Consider the following 24,929-nt stretch of genomic DNA (forward strand, 5'->3'; position numbering starts at 1 on the left):
AGGACACAAGGAAGACTGGAGCACACAAGTGAAAGGATTGAGACAACAAGGAAGAATGAGACACAAGGAAGAATGAGACACAAGGAAGAAATGAGACACAAGGAAGATTGAGACACAAGTATCGAGACATACAGCATTTACATATTAAGGAAGACTGAGACACAAGGAAGACTACATATTGAAGGAAGACTGAGATAATAAGGAAGACTGAGACACATGGAAGACTGTGAGCATAATAAGAAAGACTGAGACATAAGACTGAGACACACACATTCGACACAAGACTGAGACACAAGGAAGACTGAGACACAAGGAAGACTGAGACACAAGGAAGACTGAGACACAAGGAAGACTGAGACACAAGGAAGACTTATACACAAGAAAGACTGAGACACAAGACTGAGACACAAGGAAGACTGAGACACAAGGAAGAATGAGACACAAGGAAGACTGAGACACAAGGAAGACTTATACACAAGAAAGACTGAGACACAAGACTGAGACACAAGGAAGACTGGTGGTTGCTGTGGTTGTGGTAGTAGTTATTGCAGTTGAAAAAAAATGGTAGCTGTAACGCAGGAGGTGGGCGCCTCAAACTGGCTTCATCCTTAATAAACAAGAATTAACAGATGCCACTGCTCTAAGGTACGGTAGGCCAGTAGAAGGTTTGCCCTCCCAATGCGTGTGTGGCTCATCTTATGACATTGACCACGCCATGATGTGCAAGAAAGGGGGCTTCGTCTGCATGAGGCATGACGAAGTAAGGGATCTAACAGCAAATCCACTGAGGGAAATCTGTCACTACGTCACGGTGGAACCGCCCCTCCTTCCATTGGACGGTGAGAACATCCGTCATAGGACTTCAAACACATCCAACGAAGCCCGTGTGGACGTCAGTGCTCGAGGATTCTGGACGCGGGGACAGCGAGCCTTCCTTGACATAAGGATTTTTGATCCCATGGCCGCATGTCACCGTAACCTAGCTCTCAATGCTGCACACAGGAGGAACGAGAATGACAAGATCAGGGCATAAAGGGAGAGAATTCAGAACGTTGATCAAGGCAGCTTCACTCCTCTGGTGTTCACAACCTCTGGTGGGATGGGACCAAGTGCAAGATGTTTCTACGCCAGACTCGCGGAGGTGATCTCCGAACAGAAGCAGCAGCCCAGAAGTTATGTTACAGCCTGGATGAGATGTCGACTGTCCTTCTCTCTCCTTCTGTCGGCTTTGCTCTGCCTCAGGGGAACGAGATTTTCGGCTCCAAAGCCGACAACAGTCGCAGATATTGACTGTTGCCGCCTAGATCTGCGGCTCAACTAACTCAACACAGCTGAGGTAGCTACTTATGTATTAGGATATTAAGTATTGAAGTAATAAAATGGCGGCGAAGGTGTGGCTATTGGGGGAGGCTGGAGGCCACGTTAAAAAAAGTAGTAGTAGTTGTGGTTGTGGTTGTGGTAGTAGTTGTTGTGGTTGTGATTATTGTAGTAGTAGTTGTTGAAGTTGTGCCTATAATAGTAGTTGTGGTAGTTGTGGTGAGAGAGACAGGTAAGAGTCACCTCACCTGACACGTGTGCAGGTAATATTTAACAAACACTCTCATCATCCTCTCGCCACACCACAGTCAGTAATGCCTTAACACACACACACACCACACACACACCATGTTAATCAGTGTAAAGTTGTCAATCATTAATATTAATTAGTGTTTTATTTACTTATTTATGTTTAAGCTGTTAACATCAAAACAGCTGTATCAGGAATTCCCATAAGTGCTCTTATAAAAGTATTTCATGTACCCAGAATTTATCAACACTTTTTACTTTTATTTTAATTTGACCTCAACAAAAGACCGAAAGTTGTCACAGTTGGAACATAAACCTGAATTAATGACTGTCACCCGTAGAGCTAATGCCGTAGAGTGTGAGAGGGCAGTGTGGCCAGTCTACGTGTTTTGGTACTTATTCCCAACTGGGTGGACTAAGGGATGCCCCGGCCACGAACCAGCCGCCCTTAGGACAGAGAACGACTGTTGTAGCCATTCTACCACGGCTCCCCTCTCCATCAAAGAGTTTAAAATCTCGTTCCACAAAAATTATTAAATTACGTGGTTGGTCACACACACACACACACACACACACATTGTTGGTCGCTTTACACTCGGATGACACACTCTGTTGTACACTTTTTCACGAGGAATTGATTCAGTCGCCCACACCTGTCAGTCGCCCACACCTGTCAGTCGCCCACACCTGTCAATTGCCTACACCCGTCAGTCGCCCACACCTGTCAGTCGCCCACACCTGTTAGTCGCCCACACCTGTTAGTCGCCCACACCTGCTTCGTCGACCACACCCAATAAGTCGCCCACACCTGGGCGCCGAAGTCGCTCCACACCTGTCAGTCGCCCACACCTGTCAGTCGCCCACACCTGTCAGTCGTGCCCACACTGTCAGTCGCCCACACTCTGCCAGTCGCCCACACCTGCCAGTCGCCCACACCTGTCACTAATTACGTAGATTTGGTGTAATATATACCTGAGGACCAGCCAGGGGGTGGGGGGGGGGGCGGGATGGAGGCAATCACAGGAAATGAATTTAGTTCCCATGACTTAACAATTATCTCTCGTGTACCTGATACTTGAGTCTGACTACCTCAATACAACCCTCACACACTCACTCACTCACCCACACACTCACTCACACACTCACTCACTCACCCACACACTCACACACTCACTCCCAGTCAATCTTACCTTTTTACACTGTCACTGTTGAAATGCCCTGTAGTATGACCTTCTCCCCACCTAGTTATTATATTTCACTTATGTCACTCGTATATTATTGGTCCATCAAGAGAACCATTCCCCAATTATGTAACTTTTATCATATATTTTTAAATCTTTAGTTACAACCTTTTTTTCTGCCATGTTTTCTTAATAAACCAATATTTATTATTATTATTATTATTATTATTATTATTATTATTATTATTATTATTATGTGTCCAACAGAAGCTTCGACAGATGAATTAGAATCCGTTCCTCCGTTCTATCGTTCCATCGTTCATTCATTTAATCGTTCAGCCATTCCACCATTCCATTGTTCAATCATTCCATCGTTCCACCATTCTATCATTCAATCGTTCAACCATTCCACCATTCTATCGTTCATCATTCCACCGTTCCACTGTTCCACCGTTCTGCCGTTCCACCATTCCACCGATAATTAGCTACAGTAATTTGGTGTTGCCGGGGGTGAAGGTTGAGTCATATTCTCGGTGCAATTATTTTAGGTTTCCTTTGTAATTGGTGAAGACTTGAGGAGCTTCATTAATAATTGAGGTGAGTGAAGGGGAGGAAAATATACTGAGTCTCTAACTTAACCTGACCCGACCTGACCTAACCTGACCTAACCTAACCCAACCTGACCTGACCTGTCCTGACCTGACCTAACCTGACCTGACCTGACCTAACCTGACCTAACCTGTCCTGACCTAACCTAACCCAACCTGACCTGGGACTCTTAACCCAACCTGACCTGGATCTAACCCACACAAAAACACAAGTATACATCTCATTAATATGTGAGGAATGTGTTATCTGGTGTTGTGTTGTACAATTGTGCCAAAATTGTACTGTGTTGTGTTGTACTGTATTAGCGCAAGATATAGTTGCAATAAGACCTCTGCACTCTTATTACTTACACTTCTAGATATAAAAAATAATACTCTGTTTGCTTTATTTCGAACATTAACGCACTGTTTTCTAGGCCGTAGGTCCGGGCTTACAAGTACCCCTAAGTCTCTTTCACAAGTCGACTTATCTAGGTTGATGTTGTTAAGGCTGTATATATTGACAGTATTTGTTCTTCCAATATTAAGTACGCTGCACTTGCTGGTGTTGAATTTCATTTGCCATTTTACTGACCACTCCTGCAGTTTATTTAAATCTTCCTGTAGTGCATTTGCATCCTTCCCTGAATTAATCTGCCGCCCTATTTTGGTGTCATCCGCAAACTTACTTATGTCACTGCTGATCCCAGTATCTAGATCGTTTATGTAGATTATGAACAAGAGGGGCCAAGTACTGACCCCCTGGGAACCCCACTGGTTACACAGCCCCACTCAGATTTAACACCATCTACGCTGACCCCTCTCGTTATGTTCTATCGGTGGAGAGCCATGATTTTATCCAATTTAAACTTTTCCCCTGATAATTATGAGCCTTAATTTTTTCTCAGCTTCTGATAGTACTCTGTCAAATGCTTTGCTAAAGTCTAAGTAAATAACATAGTAATTTTCGTCATTATCTACTACCCGAAGACTTTCCTAAAAAAACGTTAGCAGATTTGTTAGACAAGATTTTCCTTAAACCCATGTTGAGAGTCGTAGATTAATTTGCTTTTCTCTAGATGCGATCGGATGCATGTGTGTGTGTGTGTGTGTGTGTGTGTGTGTGTGTGTGTGTGTGTGTCAACAGTACAGGTAGTCAGGGGTAATACACTGGCGAACACATACCTGACAGGTGACGCGTGAGGCTCCCCCGATGTCACTAACCTGTAATAAAATTAAGGAAGAACATAAATAAATATGGACCGTCTTCTCACCTTCCAATACCCACCTGTACCCCACCCACCACCTCCCCACCCCTTTCTGATCACCTGTCCACCTCACCTGTCCTAATGAGCGCCTCCAACATACAGGTAACGTAATATTATCACTAACACTGAGGACCAACAACACCTACACCTACACCTAGACTGCTGGAGGTAATTACTGAGACTAATAACCAGAGAAGGTACTAATTGGCTGTTCAACAAATTCATTTAGTGTAGTTAAGGAAAAGATTTGTTACTGTAATAAATATTGTATCCGCCATTATTTCTTTCATCCTACTACATGTAAATAGTTGAATATATCCAGGTATTAATCTAAAAAATGAAATTCTTAATAAACAAAATAGGGAAAATTTAATAATATCGACAACAGTTAACTAATACGATCTGCAGGTGAGATTATCTGGGGAGTTAATCCGCAGGTGATGTTAAACTAGTCCTAAAACCGTGAAAATTACCACAACTCATCGAATATCTAGTGAGGGCAACATACGTGTACTGTCCTCCCACCTCCCTGTCTGGCCTCTGGAGCGACCTCGTAGACTCTGAGGCCTGGGCAACACCTCCTCTCGTCTCCTCCTCCTCCACCTCTACCACCTCCTCTTCCACCACCTCCACCTCCTCCTCTTCCACCACCTCCTCCTCCTCCTCTTCCACCACCTCCTCCTCCTCCTCCTCTTCCTCATCAAAGAATCAAGGTGTTTGGTCGTGTGGTAATTAGTTTCGTAAAGGTAACACAACCAGGTAACACATCCAGGTAACACCACCAGGTAACACATCCAGGTAACACCACCAGGTAACACATCCAGGTAACACCACCAGGTAACACATCCAGGTAACACAACCAGGCCAGGTAACAACCAAAGTAACACACCCAGGTAACACAACAGGTAACACTACAGGTGCCTGCAAATACAAACCAGGTAACACAACCAGATTAAACAACCAGGTAACACCACCAGGTAACACCACCCAGGTAACTCAACCAGGCACAACCAGGTAACACAACCAGGTAACACAACCAGGTAACACACAGGTAAACAACCAGGTGGCTACTAACCGAATCAGAACACAACCAGGCAACCCGACCAGGTAACACCCAGGTAACACAACCAGGTAACCGGTAAAGGTAACACCACCAGGTAACACAACCAGGTAACACACCAGGTAACACAACCAGGTAACATAAACCGGTAACACAACCAGGTAACACAACCAGGTAACACAACCAGGTAACACAACCAGGTAACACCCAGGTAACACAACCCAGTAACACAACCAGGTAACACAACCAGGTAACACAACCAGGTAACACAACCAGGTAACACACCCAGGTAACACAACCAGGTAACACAACAGGTAACCAAGGTAACACAACCAGGTAACACACAGTAAAACCAGGAAACACAACCAGGTAACACAATAACCCCAGGTAACACAACCAGGTAACCAAGTACACCTGATGCCAAGCAGGTAACACACCCAGGTAACACAACCAGGTAACACCACCGAACACCACCAGGTAACACAACCAGGTAACACCCAGGTAACAATAACACCATCAGGTAACACCATCAGGTAACACAACCAGGTCACAATAACACCCAGGTAACACACAACCAGGTAACACACCAGGCAACACCATCCAGGTAACACAAATGCTACAACCGGTAACAAACAACCAGGTAACAACCAGGTAACACACCCGAATAACCACGACACACCACATAACACACACACACACACACACACACACACACAACACCACAACACACACACACACACACACACACACACACACAACACACACACACACACACAACAAACACACACACACACACACACACACACACACACACACACACACACACAACACAACACACACACACACACACACACACACATACACAACACACACACCACACACACACACACACACACAACACACACATACACAACACACACACACACACACACACACACACACACACACACACACACACACACACACACACACACACACACACACACACACACACACACACATCACCAACAAAAAGTAAAAAATTTTATATACATTTCCTCAAATAGTTTACCCGGGTATAAGGTGGTGGTGGTGGTGGACAGTGATAGTGGTGGTGTATGTGTGGCACTGGTGGTGGTGGGCACTAGTGGTGGTGGTAGTGGCACTGTGGTGGTGGTGGGAGCACTGGTGGCGGAGCACTGGTGGTGGTGGAGCACTGGTGGTGGTGGTGGTGGCACAGTGGTGGAGCACTGGTGGTGGTGGAGCACTGGTGGTGGTGGGCTGGTGGTGGAGCACTGGTGTGGTAGCACTGGTGGTGGAGCCTGGTGGATGTGGTGAGCAGTTGGAGCACTGGTGGTGGTGGAGCTGGTGGTGGTGGAGCACTGGTGGTGGTGGTGGTGGTGGTAGGGATATGCATTATCTTGGCATGTCAATTTCATTGAAATTTGACTCCTCTCCGACGACGGTGAGTCACACGTCACTGACTCACCTGACGACCTAACTAACTCAGACGACTGTGGTCACGTCACTGACTCACCTGACGACGGAACGAACTCAAACGAAGATGAGTCACATCACTGACTCACCTGGCGGAGGGAAGGGTCTTCACGGAAGTTCGACATGAGAACAGATTAAGAGAAGTCACTTGACGTATGGAGAGATTCGTCAGCAACTCTCCCGGGGCTTCTACCGTCAAGGCTTCACCATAAACTATCGCACCCAAACAATGATGGAACCGAAGCTTCTCTGAACCTTTAACAAACAACAGATTCTCCCGTCCAGCCTCGTGTTGTACTGTAGAAATTCTGCACCGAGCCATTGTTGCCACACACACACACACACACACACACACACACACACACACACACACACACACACACACACACACACACACACACCGACCAATACCAAACATAAAAACAACATATATTTAACATTCGCAGAACAACATGGAAGCCAAGCCTCAGTGATATGTTATGAGGTTGTTAATCACGGAACGAGATGATTGCTCACCTGTCTGTGTTATCGTCTGTATGTGACAGGTTACCTGTTTTGATCTGATGTTAGGGAGGAGGAAGGGTGATGGGAGGTGGACAACATGTGGTGTGTGTGTGTGTGTGTGTGTGTGTGTGCAGTGTGCCATTGAGTGGTGTGTCGATATCTTCATTAATTTATAATTTCAAATACATCAACACATACATGGATTCACATATATTATCACTTTCCGCCTACAGAAGTAAACAAACATTATACCCCGCATAAGGCATAATGCTGTCATCACAACACACCCACACCACTCACACACACACACACACACACACACACACACACACACCACACACACACACACACACACACACACACACCACACACACACACCACACACACACACACCGTCGAGGCTCTGCTGTTCATTGCGAGGAGGTCCTGTCTGGTTCTGCCCTAAGGATTTAGGAGGCCAAATCAGGTGTTATCTGTACTAATCCGGTTTGTTGGAGTCTGGGGTGAGGTTGGTTAGTGTGGGGGGTGGTAGATAGTGTGAATGTGTGATGGCGTTTAGTGTTGTGGCGTTGCAATAAGGTCCTCTCACACGGGCTGCAGAACTTTTCAATAAACCGTTAATTATTATTATTATTTATTATGACACACATAAACACAGACTACTCGGGCTACACCAACGCTCTCTCCACCCTGGAAATGCCAGCTCTCAGTGACCAACACCACCAAGCACTGGAAAGGTTTGGCAGCCAACTAATGCACCACCCTCGTCATCGCCACCTCCTGCCACCTGCAGTCCCCGCCCACCTCACGCAGTCCGCCACTACAATAAAATTCAGCCCATAAGAGCCCACACCGATAGATATAAGAACAGCACCATCCCATCTATTAGTTAAAATAATAAACAACTCCTGATTTATGTACTGTACAGCCCTGTAAATGTATTCAATGCATATTATATCATTATGTCTAAATCACATGTAAGTCTGAATATTTTCAGCCACCCTGCTCTAATAAACCGTTTATTATTATTATTATTATTATTATTATTATTATTATTATTATATTATTACACACACACACAAACACACACACACACACACACACACACACACACACACACACACACACCAACTATTAAAACAACATTATTCTCTAATAACCCGCCAGAGGAAGGCCATCTCACCACATTAATGAACAAGGAGTTAACACAATCCTCCTGACTAACTATCTAACAATTACTTAACTATTACTAACTACTACCACTGCAGATGGATAGTAATTACACCAGGAGAATGAGATAGTAAATTAACTGAAGATAATGAATAAATCGAATACAAGTTGAATTATGGCAATGTCTTTGTTTACATGTTGCCATATGATGCTCCCCATATAATGAACTGAAAGACTAAGTTTAGATACTGAATGTTTACTGTATGTGTGTGTGTGTGTGTGTGTGTGTGTGTGTGTGTGTGTGTGTGTGTATTGTGTTGTGTTGTGTGTGTGTGTGTGTGTTAAGACGGAATATATACTCTCTCTCTCTCTCTCTCCTCTCTCTCTCTCTCTCTCAAATATCCAACACTGTACACATCCAAGACCGTAAATTAACGTACATACAGGACCGTAAATTAACGTACATAATAAGAACGTACACACAAAAACACGGACTCCATCTAAAAGCGAGTGAGAAAAAGTACTGACTCACATATTCAAGCTGTTTTTTAAGCTTTTTGTCGCAGCTTAAGTGAAACAGGAATTATAAAAATATGTCTAGTTATGTCTGGGTAAGGAACACGTAACAGACAGACAGACAGACACACGCTGGGTAAAGTGGCTGAATAAAAGATGAAGAGTAACAAAATAAATAAAGGCTGGTTCCTGTTTTGGTTTGTGTGTGTTGTTTGTGTGCGTTTGTTTGTGTGTGTTTGTTTGTGTGTTTTTGTGTGTTTGTGTGTTTTTATTGTGTCTTTATTAAGCTTCACCTGGTTGATAAGCTTTTAATTACCTGGATCTTAATAGCTTTTACTAAGTCTATTATTTCTTTTATACATATATTAATTTGGTGTTTGTTTTGTTTGTGTTTTGATTATTTGTTTGTATTTTGTTTAGAGTGTATGTATGTATGTATGTATGTATGTATGTATGTGTGTATATGTATGTATGTATAGTATGTATGTATGTATGTATGTATGTATGTATGTATGTATGTATGTAGTGTGTATGTATATGTATGTATGTATGTATGTATGTATGTATGTATGTATGTATGTATGTATGTATGTGTGTGTGTGTGTATGTATGTATGTATGTATGTATGTATGTATTTGTTTGTTTTTTATTTGTTTTCTTCACTTTTATTTAATATAATGTAACACGGAAATACATAGTGTTCGTTTGTGGGAGGAGGAGGAGGAGGTCTGGGCAGGCAAGACAAAATCTTCCATCCATTGTGCCAACCTGGCCTGGCCCTCCTCACCAATCCGATTATACCAAACTTTACCTCTGTTCCTCACCCCTGGGAAAAACACACTCTCTCTCCTCTCTCTCTCTCTCTCTCTCTCTCTCTCTCTCTCTCTCTCTCTCCTCTCTCTTCTCTCCCCCCCCCCCCTCTCTCTCTCTCTCTCTCTCTCTCTCAGGTGGGTCTATAAACCTTTCTTTTGGGTGACAGACAGGATTATATTTCAGAGGTAAAGAAAATATTATCTTTCTTTCTCTCTCTGGGGAAGGACAAATACTTTCTCATCCTCACTTCTCTGACCATCACTACATAAACCTCCTCCAGCCTAACCTAAACCAACCTGACCTAAACCAACCTGACCTAAACCAGCCTAACCTAACCTAAACCAACCCGACTAGCTTCAACCTAAACCAGCCTAACCTAACTAAACCAACCTAACCTAACCTAAACCTAAACCTAACCTAAACTAACAACAGCAACAAAGCATTATCATAACAATTATTCCAAACAGTCATTATAAACTCGTCCAAATTTAATAACACTCAAATACTAATACCGAGTCACATAATGTAGGTCACACTCCTTCCATAAACAGGACGTAAATTAAGGGCCAAAACTTGATCCTGGGACAACAATATCTGGGAGACCAAACCTTACTGGGGCGATATATCTCCACCCAGCCTCTCCCTCTCACCACCTAGCCTCCTCCCCTCCCTCCCACTCACCCCTCGCCTCCCTCCCTCTCCACCACCACTAGCCTCCCTCCTCTCACACCACTAGCCTCCTCCCTCTCACACCACTAGCCTCCCTCCCTCTCACCACCACCACTAGCCTCCCTCCTCCCTCCCTCATTTCCTCTCTCTCCCACCACCCAGCCTCCCTCCCTCCCTCCCTCATTTCTCTCCTCCTCCACCACCCAGCCTCCCTCCTCCCCTCCTCATTTCTCTCTCTACCACTAGCCTCCCTCCCTCCCTCCCTCATTTCCTCTCTCTCCACCACTAGCCTCCTCCTCCTCCCTCATTTCCTCTCTACCCCGCCTCTCTCTCTCCCTCCTCTTCACTCTTCCTCATTCCCTCCCTCTTTCCTTCCTCCTCATTCTCTCTCCACCACCACTAATCTCCTCCTCACTCTCCAACACTGCTATTTGATCAAGTATCTCCAATGACACTGATGTTATTATTGTGTGTGTGTGTGTGTGTGTGTGTGTGTGTGTGTGTGTGTGTGTGTGTGTGTGTGTGTGTGTGTTCTCTCTCTACATGCACTTGACCCCAGCCTTGACCTCGACATGACCAGTTGTTAATTGTTTTGGAGGTTGATGAACACTTACTCAAAAAGTTATTAAAAGTTGTGTTAAGAGTTAGTGTTGTGAGGCCACCACGACTGACTGACGGTAACTAACCCCTTATTGGAGTGCCACTTGAGGAAGGCTCTTATAGTGCCACTTGAGGAAGACTTATAGTGCCACTTGGGGAAGACCTTATAGTGCCCGAGAGCTCTAGTGCCGGAGACTTCCATAGAACTATAGTGCCACGAGGAAGACTCTTATAGTGCCACTTGGGAAGACTCTTATAGTGTCACTTGCAGGCTCTTATAGTGCAGACACCTTGAGGAAGTTATAGTGCCACTTGGAAGACTCTTATAGAGTCCTTGGGGAAGACTCTTATAGTGTCACTTGCGGAAGCTCTTATAGTCCATGAGGAAGACTTATAGTGCCACGAGAAGACTTATAGTGCCACTGAAGACTAATGTCTGCGAACTTTCATGTCCTTGCGGAAGACTCTTATAGTGCCACTTGGGAAGACTCTTATAGTGTCTTGGGAAGGCTCTTATAGTGCCACTGAGGAAGACTATAGTGCAGGAACTGCCACTTGAGGAAGACTTATAGTGTCACTGAGGAAGACCTTATAGTGCCACTTGGGGAAGACTCTTATAGTGCCACTTGAGGAAGACTTATAGTGCCACTTGAGGAAGACTTATAGTGCCACTTGAGGAAGACTTATAGTGTCACTTGCGGAAGACTCTTATAGTGCCACTTAAGGAAGACTCTTATAGTGCCACTTGAGGAAGAATCTTATAGTGCCACTTGAGGAAGACTCTTATAGTGCCACTTGAGGAAGACTCTTATAGTGCCACTTGAGGAAGACTCTTATAGTGCCACTTGAGGAAGACTCTTATAGTGCCACTTGAGGAAGACTCTTATAGTGCCACTTGGGGAAGACTCTTATAGTGCCACTTGAGGAAGACTCTTATAGTGCCACTTGAGGAAGACTCTTATAGTGCCACGACACAAACTGAACCATAATAACTGACTTATACCTTGAGTTATGTATCGATCTTATTTACTTAAAGGGGTCAGGTCAGGTCAGGTCAGGTCAGGTTAGGTTATGTTATGTTATGTTAGGTTAGGTTAGGTTAGGTTATGTTAGGTTAGTACAGTATAATAACCCTTATCTCCTGGTGTTACAGAGACCATGCCAAGGTTCGGTAGACACGATCACCTGGAGGTGCAGGCGGCCATGGGGCGTGACGCTGTGTTGACCTGCACTGTACACAACATTATGCATTACCAGGTGAGTTTCTGTCCGTCTCTGTCTGTCTGTCTCACTCTTCTCTGTCTGTCTGTCTCTCTCTGGTTATATCACGCAAATACGTAACTTATATCCTGCTTCACTGCTTCAATCACGCCTACATCACGCCCCGAGATCCCACACAACCCACAAGACCATTGGGGTGACTTAACTAACTCCTGCTCTTGTGTTTGACGCCGTATTGTCTTCTGTTGGAGCGAGATAATGTAGTCAAGATGTTGGGCCAGCTGGCGGTCTCTCTCTTTGTCTCTCTCTCTTTCTGTCTCTCTATCTCTCTATCATCTCCTCTTCTTCCCTGCCTTTCTCTCTATCTCCCTCTCTCTCTTTTTTCCTTCTGTCTCTGTCTCTTTGTCCGTCTGTCTGTCTCTCTATCTCTCTCTCTCCTTCTCTTCTTCCCTGTCTTTCTCTCTATCTCCCTCTCTCTCTTTTTTCCTTCTCTCTGTCTCTTTGTCCTTCTGTCTGTCTCTCCCTCTTTCTGTTTCTGTCTCTATCTCCTCTCACTGTTTCTTTGTCTCTGCCTCCCTCTCTTTCTGTCTCTCTGTCTATCAGTCTGTCTGTCTCTTTGTCTGTCTCTCTCTCTCTTCAGAACAGCATCATTTGTCAACCTGTCTCTGTAAGTAATCTTCCTCATTCTCTACTCTCTCTCTCACTTCAGAACAACAGCATCATTTGTCAACCTGTCTCTGTAGTAATCTTCTCATTCTCCTACTCTCTCCCTCACTTCTCACCTCCTTTTTAACTAGTCGAATTCAATTTGGGTCTGAATCATGTGAAGAGGTTCGCCAAGGAGGAAAGGGATCCATTTTTACCACTGAATAATACCTTTGTTTGGGTCTGAATCCATGTGAAGGTTCGTAAAGGAGGAAAGGGATCATTTTTACCGCTGAATATTCTCTTTGTTTGGGTCTGGATCCATGTGAAGGTTCGTAAAGGAGGAGAGGGTCACTTTTACCACTGAATATTACCTTTGTTTGGGTCTGGATCCATGTGAAGGTTCGTAAAGGAGGAGAGGGTCACTTTTACCACTGAATATTACCTTTGTTTGTGTCGATGAGTTGCAATTAATCGCTTGAGTATGTTAGTGTAAAACCTTGAGTATGTTAGTGTAAAACCTTGAGTACAATTGTCTGAAATTTTGAGTACGTACAGTAGCTTGAGTCCTTATTTATGTTAGTTTAAATCCTTGAGTACGATTGCTTTAGTCTTTGTATATGATAATCTAAGCTCTCAAGCTCTCGTACTCCAGACGTAGACTCAATGTACTCAAGACATTAAATCGTGAGTTGGTCGGGGTGAGGTGAGGTGGTCGGGGTGTGTGGGGGTGAGGTGGGTGTGTGGGGTGAGGTGGTCGGGGTGTGTGGGGGTGAGGTGGTCGGGAGTGTGTGGGGGTGAGGTGGTCGGGAGGTGTGGGGTGAGGTGGTCGTGGGAGTGTGTGGGGGTGAGGTGGTCGGGGAGTGTGTGGGGGTGAGGTGGTCGTGGGGGTGTGTGGGGGTGAGGTGGTTAGTGGGGAGTGTGTTGGGGTGAGGTGGTCGGGAGTGTGTGGGGGTGAGGGTCGTGGGAGTGTGTGGGGTGAGGTGGTCGGGAGTGTGTGGGGGAGGTGGTCGGGAGGGGGGGAGGTGGTCGTGGGGGTGTGTGGGGGGAGGTGGTTAGTGGGAGTGTGTGGGGGTGAGGTGGTCGGGAGTGTGTGGAGGGTGAGGTGGTCGTGGAGTGAGTGGGGGTGGGGTGGTCGGGAGTGGGGTGAGGTGGTCGGGAGTGTGTGTGGGTGGAGGTGGTCGTCTCTTCACCCTGGATACAGTTATTTTATCACCCCCCTCCTGCGGCTTCTTTTGAGAGAGAGAAAAAGTTCGTTCTTGAGGCACCGCTTTCAGATGATCGCTGTGTCCCAGTCGTCGTAAGTTATGTCCCGTGATGGCTGTAGTATCTGTGTCGTGTTCCAGGGGGATGGTTCAGTCAGCGTGATCACTGACAGAGTTGTGCTTAGTTGTGAGTCTGGTTGTTGGACGCACAGGGCTACGAGAGACACGGAGGCGATATAACCTTAGTCGTTGAAATTCAGTAATAATCCAAAAATAATTCAGTAATAATAACCTAAGAGGAGTTGTGAAGGTCTTCCACTAACTGTCCCATTTGACCGTCATGTTGTTCAAGAGCTTTACCTCTAGCTGCACCGCCGGGAAGAAACACCCCATAAAGACGCTTAGCAGAGGTGTAGTGCTGTCAGTACGTCCAGACGGCCACCCCGGACGACCTTCCACCTGTAGGACACCAACCATGACGTCTCGGTATCCTTGAGGAGGTCCTGGTGACGTAGGACCGACCTTCTCTACTTATCTTCAAGTGGTCGTCAGTAGTGGTGTTGGAGGACCAGCTCTTAAAGGAATAGACTGATGGAAGCTATTTACGTGTGGAGAGCTTTCTGTCTGATTGAAAACATTGGGAGCGACCGAGGGGCGGGAGGAGGACGTGAGGCAGTTGTCAAGGGGCGGGAGGAGGGATGTGAGGCAGTCGTCGAGGCGGGAGGAGGACGTGAGGCAGTCGTCGAGGGGCGGAGGAGGACGAGGCAGTCGTCGAGGGGCGGGAGGGGACGTGAGGCAGTCGTCGAGGGGCGGAGGAGGACGTGAGGCAGTCGCTGGCGGGCGGAGGAGGATGTGGAGGCAGTCGTCGAGGGGCGGAGGGACACACACACACACACACACACACACACACACCACACACACACACACACACACACACACACACACACACACACACACACACACCACACACACACACACACACACACACACACACACACACACACACACACACACCATACGTATTCACTAGACGGCCGCCATTCACAAACACAAGTGATGACGAAAAGTGATAAGAGTAACTTAAAAACGGGTTGTGTACAAGAGAACTGATAACACAACACACACACACTACTTCTAGTCTGCAACCACCATCTCCTCTTGTCACAACCCGGAACAATAGATAAGATAGACATAACTTAATCTGAGAGACTCCATGTGTGTGTGTGTGTGTGTGTGTGTGTGTGTGGTGTGTGTGTGTGTGTGTCAATACCTCACCATAGGAAGCCACAACACAACCCTACAATAACATTAGATCTTGTCATGCAGGTTGATGGAAGCAGTGAGAAGATAAGGGATTGTATAGCGTGTATAAGAAAATGCAATAAAGGAGAGGAATAACAAAACCGATAACACGAAGAAAGAGAAGAAAATAGAAGGAAAAAGCCCAGAGAAACGACACAACTGAGGAAAATGTGATGAAAAGAGACAAGGAAAAGCGAGGAAGATCTGGAGGAAAATTGGTTGAAGGAAAAGAAAAAAATAAATAAACCAAGTGAAGAAAGATAGATGAGACGTATAGAGAGGGGGGGAAGAGAGGGAAGAGGAGGGGAGGGGGAAGAGGAGGGAGGAGGAGGGGGGAAGAGGGGAAGAGAGGGGGAAGAGGAGGGGGGAAGAGGAGGGGGAAGAGGGGAGGAGGAGGGGAGGGGGGGAGGAGGGGGAAGAGGAGGAAGAGGAGGGGAGGAGGGGAAGAGGAGGAAGGAGGGGAGGAGGAGGGGAGGGGGGAGGGGAGGGGAGGGAAGAGAGGGAAGAGGGGGAGGAGGGGGAAGAGGAGGAGGGGAAGAGGAGGGGGAAGAGAGGGGGAAGAGGAGGGGGAAGAGGGGAGGAGGGGGGGAGGGGGAAGAGGAGGAGGGGAAGAGGGAGGGGGGAGGGAGGAGGGGGAGGGGGAAGAGGGAGGAGGGGAAGAGAGGGGGAGGGGAGGGGAAGAGGAGGAGGGGGAAGAGGAGGGGAAGAGGAGGGGAGGGGGGAAGAGGGAGGAGGGGAAGAGGAGGAGGGGAAGGGGGGAAGAGGAGGGAGGGGGGAAGAGGAGGAGGGGGAAGAGGAGGAGGGGAAGGGGGAAGAGGAGGAGGGGAAGAGGAGGGGAAGAGGAGGAGGGGGAAGAAGAGGGGGAAGAGGGAGGGGAAGAGGAGGGGAAGAGGAGGGGAAGAGGAGGGGGGAAGAGGAGGGGAAGAGAGGGGAAGAGGGGGAGGAGGAGGAAGAGGAGGGGGAAGAGGAGGGGAAGAGGAGGAGGGGAAGAGGAGGGAGGGGAAGAGGAGGAGGGGAAGAGGAGGGGGGAAGAGGAGGGGGAAGAGGAGGGGGAAGAGGGGGGGGAGGAGGAGGGGAAGAGGAGGGGAAGAGGAGGGGAAGAGGAGGGGGAGGAGGTACTGATCACCAGGTACTGATCACTCAGGTACTGATCACTCAGGTACTGATCACTCAGGTACTGACACGGTACTGATCCAGAGGCTTTAGAAAATAACAACAGAGGAAAAGTAAAAGGTTGGCTAAAGTTGAACCAAGACCCAACATCAGTTGCTGGCAAGAACAAGAGGCCACACACACACACACACACACCACACACACCACACACACCACACCACACACCCCACACACACACCACACACACACACACACAACACACACACACACCACACCACACACAAAACACACACACACACACACACACACACACACACACACACACACACACACACACACACACACACACACACACACACACACACACACACACACCACACACACACACACACACACCACACACACACACACACACACCACACACACACACACACACACACACACACACACACCACACACACACACACACACACACACACACCAAATGTTTATAATGGACGATGTTGATGTTTATAAAAAGTCTTACTGAGATTTTTGTGATGTTGAGTGACAGTGAGTCGGGTCAATGGGTCGGGTCGGGTCGGGTCGGGTCGGTCATTAGGTTAGGTTAAAAAAGATTAAAACTAGAGTCTCTAATCATCAGGTAAACTAATCTAGGGTGCCTAATCTTCACCTAATCCAAATAAAACAGAGAACCTTTCAACAAATGACATTAAAACTCACTTTCCTGAAATAGACAAAGAATAAATTTGATTTTGGAACCCGAGAACATCTTGAACTATCATTCCAAGACACAGAAACTCTCCAGCAAGTTGACTAAAGTTTCCCCCTCAGAAGAAAACAAGAGATGTGTGGACCGAGGGCAAGAGATGTGTGACTGAGGCAAGAGAGATGTGGACCGAGGGCAAGAGATGTGTGACCGAGGGCAAGAGATGTGTGGACCGAGGGCAAGAGATGTGTGGACCGAGGGGAAGAGATGGGACCGAGGGCAGATGTGTGGGACCGTGAGGGGCAAGAGATGTGGACCGTGAGAGGCAAGATGTGTGGACCGTGAGGCAAGAGTTGTGGACCGTGAGGGGCAGAGTTGTGTGTGGACCGTGAGGGCAAGATGTGGACCTGAGGGCAAGAGTTTGTGGACCGTGAGGGCAAACTCAAGTATTATTCACGTGCTCCTCTACACCAGGAATGATTGATTGATTACAAGGGTTAAAGATATGGACCCTTTAAAGATTAACTTAACCTAACCTACAGCTGGTCTAACCTAACCTTAATAAACCTAACCTAACTTAACCTAACCTACAGCTGGTCTAACCTAACCTTAATAAACTTAACCTAACTTAACCTAACCTAACCTAATGCTGTCCTAAGCTGACCGAACCTAATTTATCCTGATGCTAACTCATTCCAACTTAACCCAATGCTAACCTAACCCAACCTAACCTCCCCCCCAGGTAGCGTTAAGGTGTTTCATCATTAGGTAAAATAAGCCGTCTTCACTTCTGATCCTTAATTTATTTATCAAATCTGAGTTAAACGAATGAAATTAAACTTTTTAACTTTCCTTTATCTTCGTCTTTTATCACCCCCTCCACTCCTCATCAAAACAGGTTAATTAATACGTGTTGATGTGTACATATCTTTATCTTTTATTACACACACAACACTACAACACACACACAACACACCCATCCACCAACACACCCCCCACACACACACACACACCCATCCACCAACACACCCTAGTTACCGTAATTCTCACTCCTTCCAGACAGCTTGGCTTAAGATGAAGAAAGGTATCGTGATCGCTATGGGGGACGACGTGTTTACAGAGAATCCCCGCATCACCGTCCACCACTCCTCACCCCTGGACGGAGGAGGTGGGTCCTCACCATCAAGAATGTCAACATGGACGATACAGGCGACTATATGTGCTCCCTTAATACTAATACTAACCTGAGGAAGTTTTATCATCTATCTGTAGTAGGTGAGTACAGTGTGTGTGTGTGTGGTGTGTGGTGTGGTTTGTGGTGTGTGAGTGTGTGTGTGTGTGTGTGTGTGTGTGTGTGAGTGTGTGTGTGTGTGTGTGTGTGTGTGGTGTGTGTGTGTGTGTGTGTGTGTGTGTGTGTGGTGTTGTATCTTGAGAGAGAGAGAGAGAGGGGATAATTTCTTCCAAGTCATCAAGTCTCTCAGGTAAGAACCATTTTAATTAAGCTTCCATTACAGGTAAGTCCAATCGTTCCTCTGTTGTACATAATTACTAGCCCTGAGTACATGAACTAGTCCCTCTAGCCCTGAGTACATGAACTAGTCCCTCTAGCCCTGAGTACATTAACTAGTCCGTCTAGCCCTGAGTACATGAACTAGTCCCTCTAGCCCTGAGTACATTAACTAGTCCGTCTAGCCCTGAGTACATTAACTAGTCCGGTTCTAGCCCTGAGTACATTAACTAGTCCGTCTAGCCCTGAGTACATTAACTAGTCATCCTCCCTCACTACAAGTGTGAGGTCTCATTTCCCCTTTGTCTTGGTGGTGAGTTCTTATTATTGACAACAGATGAATATTGAGGAGATCAAGTCCTTCTGCCAGCTGAGGCGCCTCCCATGGTCTGTCCTGGAAGAGAGAGAGAGAGAGAGAGAGAGAGAGAGAGAGAGATATACCCCCCACACACACACACACAGCAAGATGTATGAGTCCTTATACGGATTTAAGGAAGGAGCTGACTAGTGTTTGCATTCTCTCCTCCGCTCCCTGCCTCCTCCTCCTCCCGCCCCCTGCCCTCCCTCCTCCGCCCCTGCCCTCCCTCCTCCCTGCCCCCTGCTCCCTCTCCTCCTCCTCCCTGCCCCCTCCCTCCTCCCTGCCCTCCCTCCTCCCGCCCCTGCCCCACCCTGCCTCTCCTCCCGCCCTGCCCCTCCTGCCCCTCCTCCCTCCTCTTCTCAGCGAACAAGACAGAATGGTAACACACATTTAGTAAAGTGTGTGTGTGTGTGTGTGTGTGTGTGTGTGTGTGTGTGTGTGTGTGTGTGTGTGTGTGTGTGTGTGTGTGTGTGTGTGTGTGTGTGTGTGTGTGTGTGTGTGTGTGTGTGTGTGTGTGTGTGTGTGTGTGTGTGTGTGTGTGTGTGTGTGTGTGTGTGTGTGTGTGTGTGTGTGTGTGTGTGTGTGTGTGTGGTGTGTGTGTGTGTGTGTGTGTGTGTGTGTGTGTGTGTGTGTGTGTGTGTGTGTGTGTGTGTGTGTGTGTGTGTGTGTGTGTGTGTGTGTGTGTCTTCTTTAATTAATTTCTGTTTGTCTTGGCTGCTGTTACTAACAAATGAAAGATGTGTATATATACACACACACACACACCTACCTCTACCTTACCACCACCACCACCACTACCCCACCTCTAACCTAACCTTCACATGTCCAACAGCGACGACATAGTGAAACATGGCAGACTGTCACTGCAGAGATACCACACACACACACACCTACCTCTACCCCACCTCACCACTCCCCACCCCACCCCACCTCCACCACCTCACCACTCCCACCACTACCACCCTACCTCTACCTCTAACCTAACCTTCACATGTCCAACAGCGACATATGAAACATGCAGACTGTTACGCAGAGTACACCACACACACACACCTACCACTCACCTCTACCTCTACCACCACCACCACCACTCACCCCACCTCTAAACCCAACCTCACATGTCCAACAGACGACATAGTGAAACATGGCAGACTGTTACCGCAGAGATTACACACACACACACACACACCCACCTCTCCCCCACCTCTACCCCTACCACTCACTCCCACCACTACCTCTACCACTACTCCCACTCCCACTCTACCCCACCTCTACCTACACTACCTCCCACTCCACCTCTAACCCAACCTTCACATGTCCAACAGCGACGACATAGTGAAACATGGCAGACTGTTACCGTAGAGCACACCACACACACACACACCTTACCACCACTCCCCACCACTACCTCACCACCACCACCCCACCCCCCCACCCCACCACTCACCCCACCTACCACCACCCCACCCCCACCTCTAACCTAACCTTCACATGTCCAACAGCGACATAGTGAAACATGGCAGACTGTTACTGCAGAGTATTCCACACACACACACACCCACTACCCTACCCCTACCACCACCACTACCACCACCACTACCCCTACCACTACCCCACCTCACTACCCCCACCTCACCTCTAACCTAACCCACATGTCCAACAAACGACATAGTGAAACATGGCAGACTGTTACTGCAGAGACACACACACACACACACACTCACCACCACTACCCCTACCACTACCCCCACCACTCACTCCCCACCCCACCCCCACCCCACCCCTACCCACCCCCACCTCCACACACCACACACCCACCCCCACCCCTACCCCACCCCCTCTCCACCACTACCCCCACTCCCCCACCCTCCACCTCTACCCCAATTCTACCACTAACTCCCACCTCTACCTCTAACCTAACCTTCACATGTCCAACAGCGACGACATAGTGAAACATGGCAGACTGTTACTGCAGAGTACCACACACACACACACACCTACCACTACCCTCACCCCACCACTACTCACTACCCACCCCCACTCCCACTCTACCTCTAACCTAACCTTCACATGTCCAACAGCTACGATTATAGTGAAACATGGCAGACTGTTACCGTAGAGTACACACACACACACACACCCACCCACCACCCCCACCCCCACCACCACCACCACCCCACCTCCCCACCCCACCCCACCCCCACCCCCACCACCACCCCCACTCCCCACTCCCCACCCCCACCCCACCCACCCCCACCCCCACCACCACCCCCACCCCCACCCACCACCACCACCCTACCACCACCTCACTCTACCTCTAACCTAACCTTCATGTCCAACAGCAACGACATAGTGAAACATGGCAGACTGTTACTGCAGAGTATTACCACACACACACACACCTACCACTACCCCACCCCACCACTACCCCACCACCACCCTCTACCTCTAACCTAACCTTCACATGTCCAACAGCGACGACATAGTGAAACATGGCAGACTGTCACTGCAGAGCACACCACACACACACACACCCACCACACTCACCCCCACCCCCACCCCACCACCACCACCACCCCACCCCCACCCCACCCCCACCCCACCCCACCCCCCACCCCCACCCCCACCCCCCACCCCCAATTCCACCCCCACTCCCCACCCCACCCCACCCTACCCCCACCCCACCACCACCTCCACCACCACTCCCACTCCCAACCTCTAACCTAACCTTCACATGTCCAACAGCGAGACATAGTGAAACATGGCAGACTGTTACCGCAGAGTATTACCACACACACACACACCTACCACTCACCTCTACCACTACCTCTACCTCTACCTCAACCTAACCTCACATCAACAGCGACGATAAAACATGGCAGACTGTTACCGAAGACACACACACACACACACCCACCTCTACCCACCTCTACCCCTACCCCCACTCCCACCTCTAACCTAACCCACATGTCCAACAGCGACGACATAGTGAAACATGGCAGACTGTTACTGCAGAGCACACACACACACACACCACCACCCCCCCACCCCCACCACCACCCCCACCCCACCCCCACCCCACCCCCACCCCACCCCACCACCACCCCACCCCACCCCACCCCCACCTCCCCCACCCTACCCCCACCCCCACCCCCACCACCACTCTACCCCCACCCCCACCCCCACCACCCACCCTCCACCACTCCCCACTCCCCACCTCCAACCCAACCTCTCACATGTCCAACAGCGACGAAGGAACAGGCAGACTGTTACTGTAGAGCACACACACACACACACCTACCACTACCTCTACCACTACCTCTACCTCTACCTCTCTCTAACCTAACCTTCACATGTCCAACAGCGACGACATAGTGAAACATGGCAGACTGTTACCGCAGAGCACACACACACACACACACACACCTACCACTACCCCACCCCTACCACCACCCCACTCTACCCCTACCCCCACCTCACCTCTAACCTAACCTTCACATGTCCAACAGACGACATAGTGAAACATGGCAGACTTACTGCAGAGTACACACACACACACACCTACCACACCCCCACCCCACCCCACCCCACCCACCCCCACCCCCACCCCACCTCCCCACCCACCCACTCTCTAACCTAACCTTCACATGTCCAACAGCGACGACATAGTGAAACATGGCAGACTGTCACTGCAGAGCACACACACACACACACACCCACCACCACCCCACCCCACCACCACCCCACCCCACCCCACCCCCACCCCACCCCACCACCCACCCCCACCCCCACCCCACCCCACCCCACCCCCATCTCACCCCCACCCCACCCCCACCCCACCACCCACCCCACCACCACCACCACCTCACTCCCACCCCACTCCCTACCTCTCTAACCTAACCTTCACATGTCCAACAGCGACGACATAGTGAAACATGGCAGACTGTTACTGCAGAGTATACACACACACACACCTACCACTACCACTACCCACTCTACCACTACCCCACCTCTACCTCTACCTCTACCTCTCTAACCTAACCTTAACATGTCCAACAGCGACGACATAGTGAAACATGGCAGACTGTTACCGCAGAGACACACACACACACACACTCACACCCACCTCTACCACACTCACTCTACCTCTACCTCTACCTCTACCCCTACCTCTAACCTAACCTTCACATGTCCAACAGCGACGACATAGTGAAACATGCAGACTGTTACCGTAGAGTATTGCCAACACACCCACACACACCCACCACTCACCTCTAACCCCTACCACTACCTCATCTCTACCTCTACCTCTAACCTAACCTTCACATGTCCAACAGCGACGACATAGTGAAACATGGCAGACTGTTACCGCAGAGTCACACACACACACACACACACCTACCACTACCCCTACCACTCTACCACTACCCCCACCCCCAACTCCAACCTCACATGTCCAACAGCGACGACATAGTGAAACATGGCAGACTGTTACCGTAGAGACACACACACACACACACCTACCACTACCCTACCTCTACCTCTACCTCTACCTCCACCTCTACCTCTAACCTAACCTTAACATGTCCAACAGCTTAACGACATAGTGAAACATGGCAGACTGTTACTGCAGAGTATTCAAATACACACACACCACTCACTACCTCTACCTCACCACTACCACTACCACTACCTCTACCTCTACCCCTACCTCTACCACTCACTCTACCCTCTCTAACCCAACCTTCACATGTCCAACAGCGACGAGACATAGTGAAACATGGCAGACTGTTACGAGAGTACACACACACACAAAACACACACACACAGACACACACAGACACACACACACACTACACACACACACACACACACACACACACACACACACATCACAACACCTAACCTAACCCTATCATTGACTTATGACCAACAAACTATAATTTAATCAATCAAGTATATTATAAATTAATCTTATCATTTTTGACCTTGAGGAGTTATACAAGTAGTTGGGAGGTGATAGGTAGGTAGGATCAGGAGGGGACCGGGGGGGAGGGGGGAGGGAGGGGGAGGGGGAGGGAGGGGAGGGGGAGGGAGAAGGGGATGGGAGGAGAGGGGAGAGAGGGAAGAGAGGAATGTCAATAAAGATGTAATCTTACGAATGAGAGAAATAATTGGTTAGGTTAGGTTAGGTTAGGTGAACTTATTTTGACTGGTGGTGGTGAAGAGGAAGGCAGAGAAGAAGGAGGAAGGAGGAGAAGAAGGAGAAGGAGGAGAAGAGAAGGAGGAGAAGGAGGAGGAGAAGGAGAGAAGAAGGAGAAGGAGAAGAGGAGGAGGAGAAGGAAGAAGAGGAAGAGAGGAGAAAAAGAGGAAGGAGGAAGAGAAGAGGAAAGACAAGAAGAGGAGCAGGAGAAGGAGGAAGGAGGAAGCTATCCACCGTACAAGGAAGAACATTGACA

At 48.3% G+C, this 24,929-nt stretch overlaps 1 protein-coding gene across 1 annotated transcript in view; it reads left to right on the top strand.

Moving 5' to 3' along the window:
* Nucleotides 1–24,929, top strand: part of LOC121864525 (lachesin-like) — a 72,499-nt gene that overhangs the window by 17,544 nt on the left and 30,026 nt on the right. Inside the window, exons 2-3 of the mRNA XM_042363597.1 lie at nucleotides 12,564–12,667; nucleotides 18,665–18,842. Coding sequence (XP_042219531.1) covers nucleotides 12,564–12,667; nucleotides 18,665–18,842 — 282 coding nt within the window. The remainder of the gene's footprint in view (nucleotides 1–12,563; nucleotides 12,668–18,664; nucleotides 18,843–24,929) is intronic.

Source organism: Homarus americanus, unplaced genomic scaffold (assembly GCF_018991925.1).
Source record: "Homarus americanus isolate GMGI-L3 unplaced genomic scaffold, GMGI_Hamer_2.0 scaffold25860, whole genome shotgun sequence".
NCBI classification, from domain to species: domain Eukaryota; kingdom Metazoa; phylum Arthropoda; class Malacostraca; order Decapoda; family Nephropidae; genus Homarus; species Homarus americanus.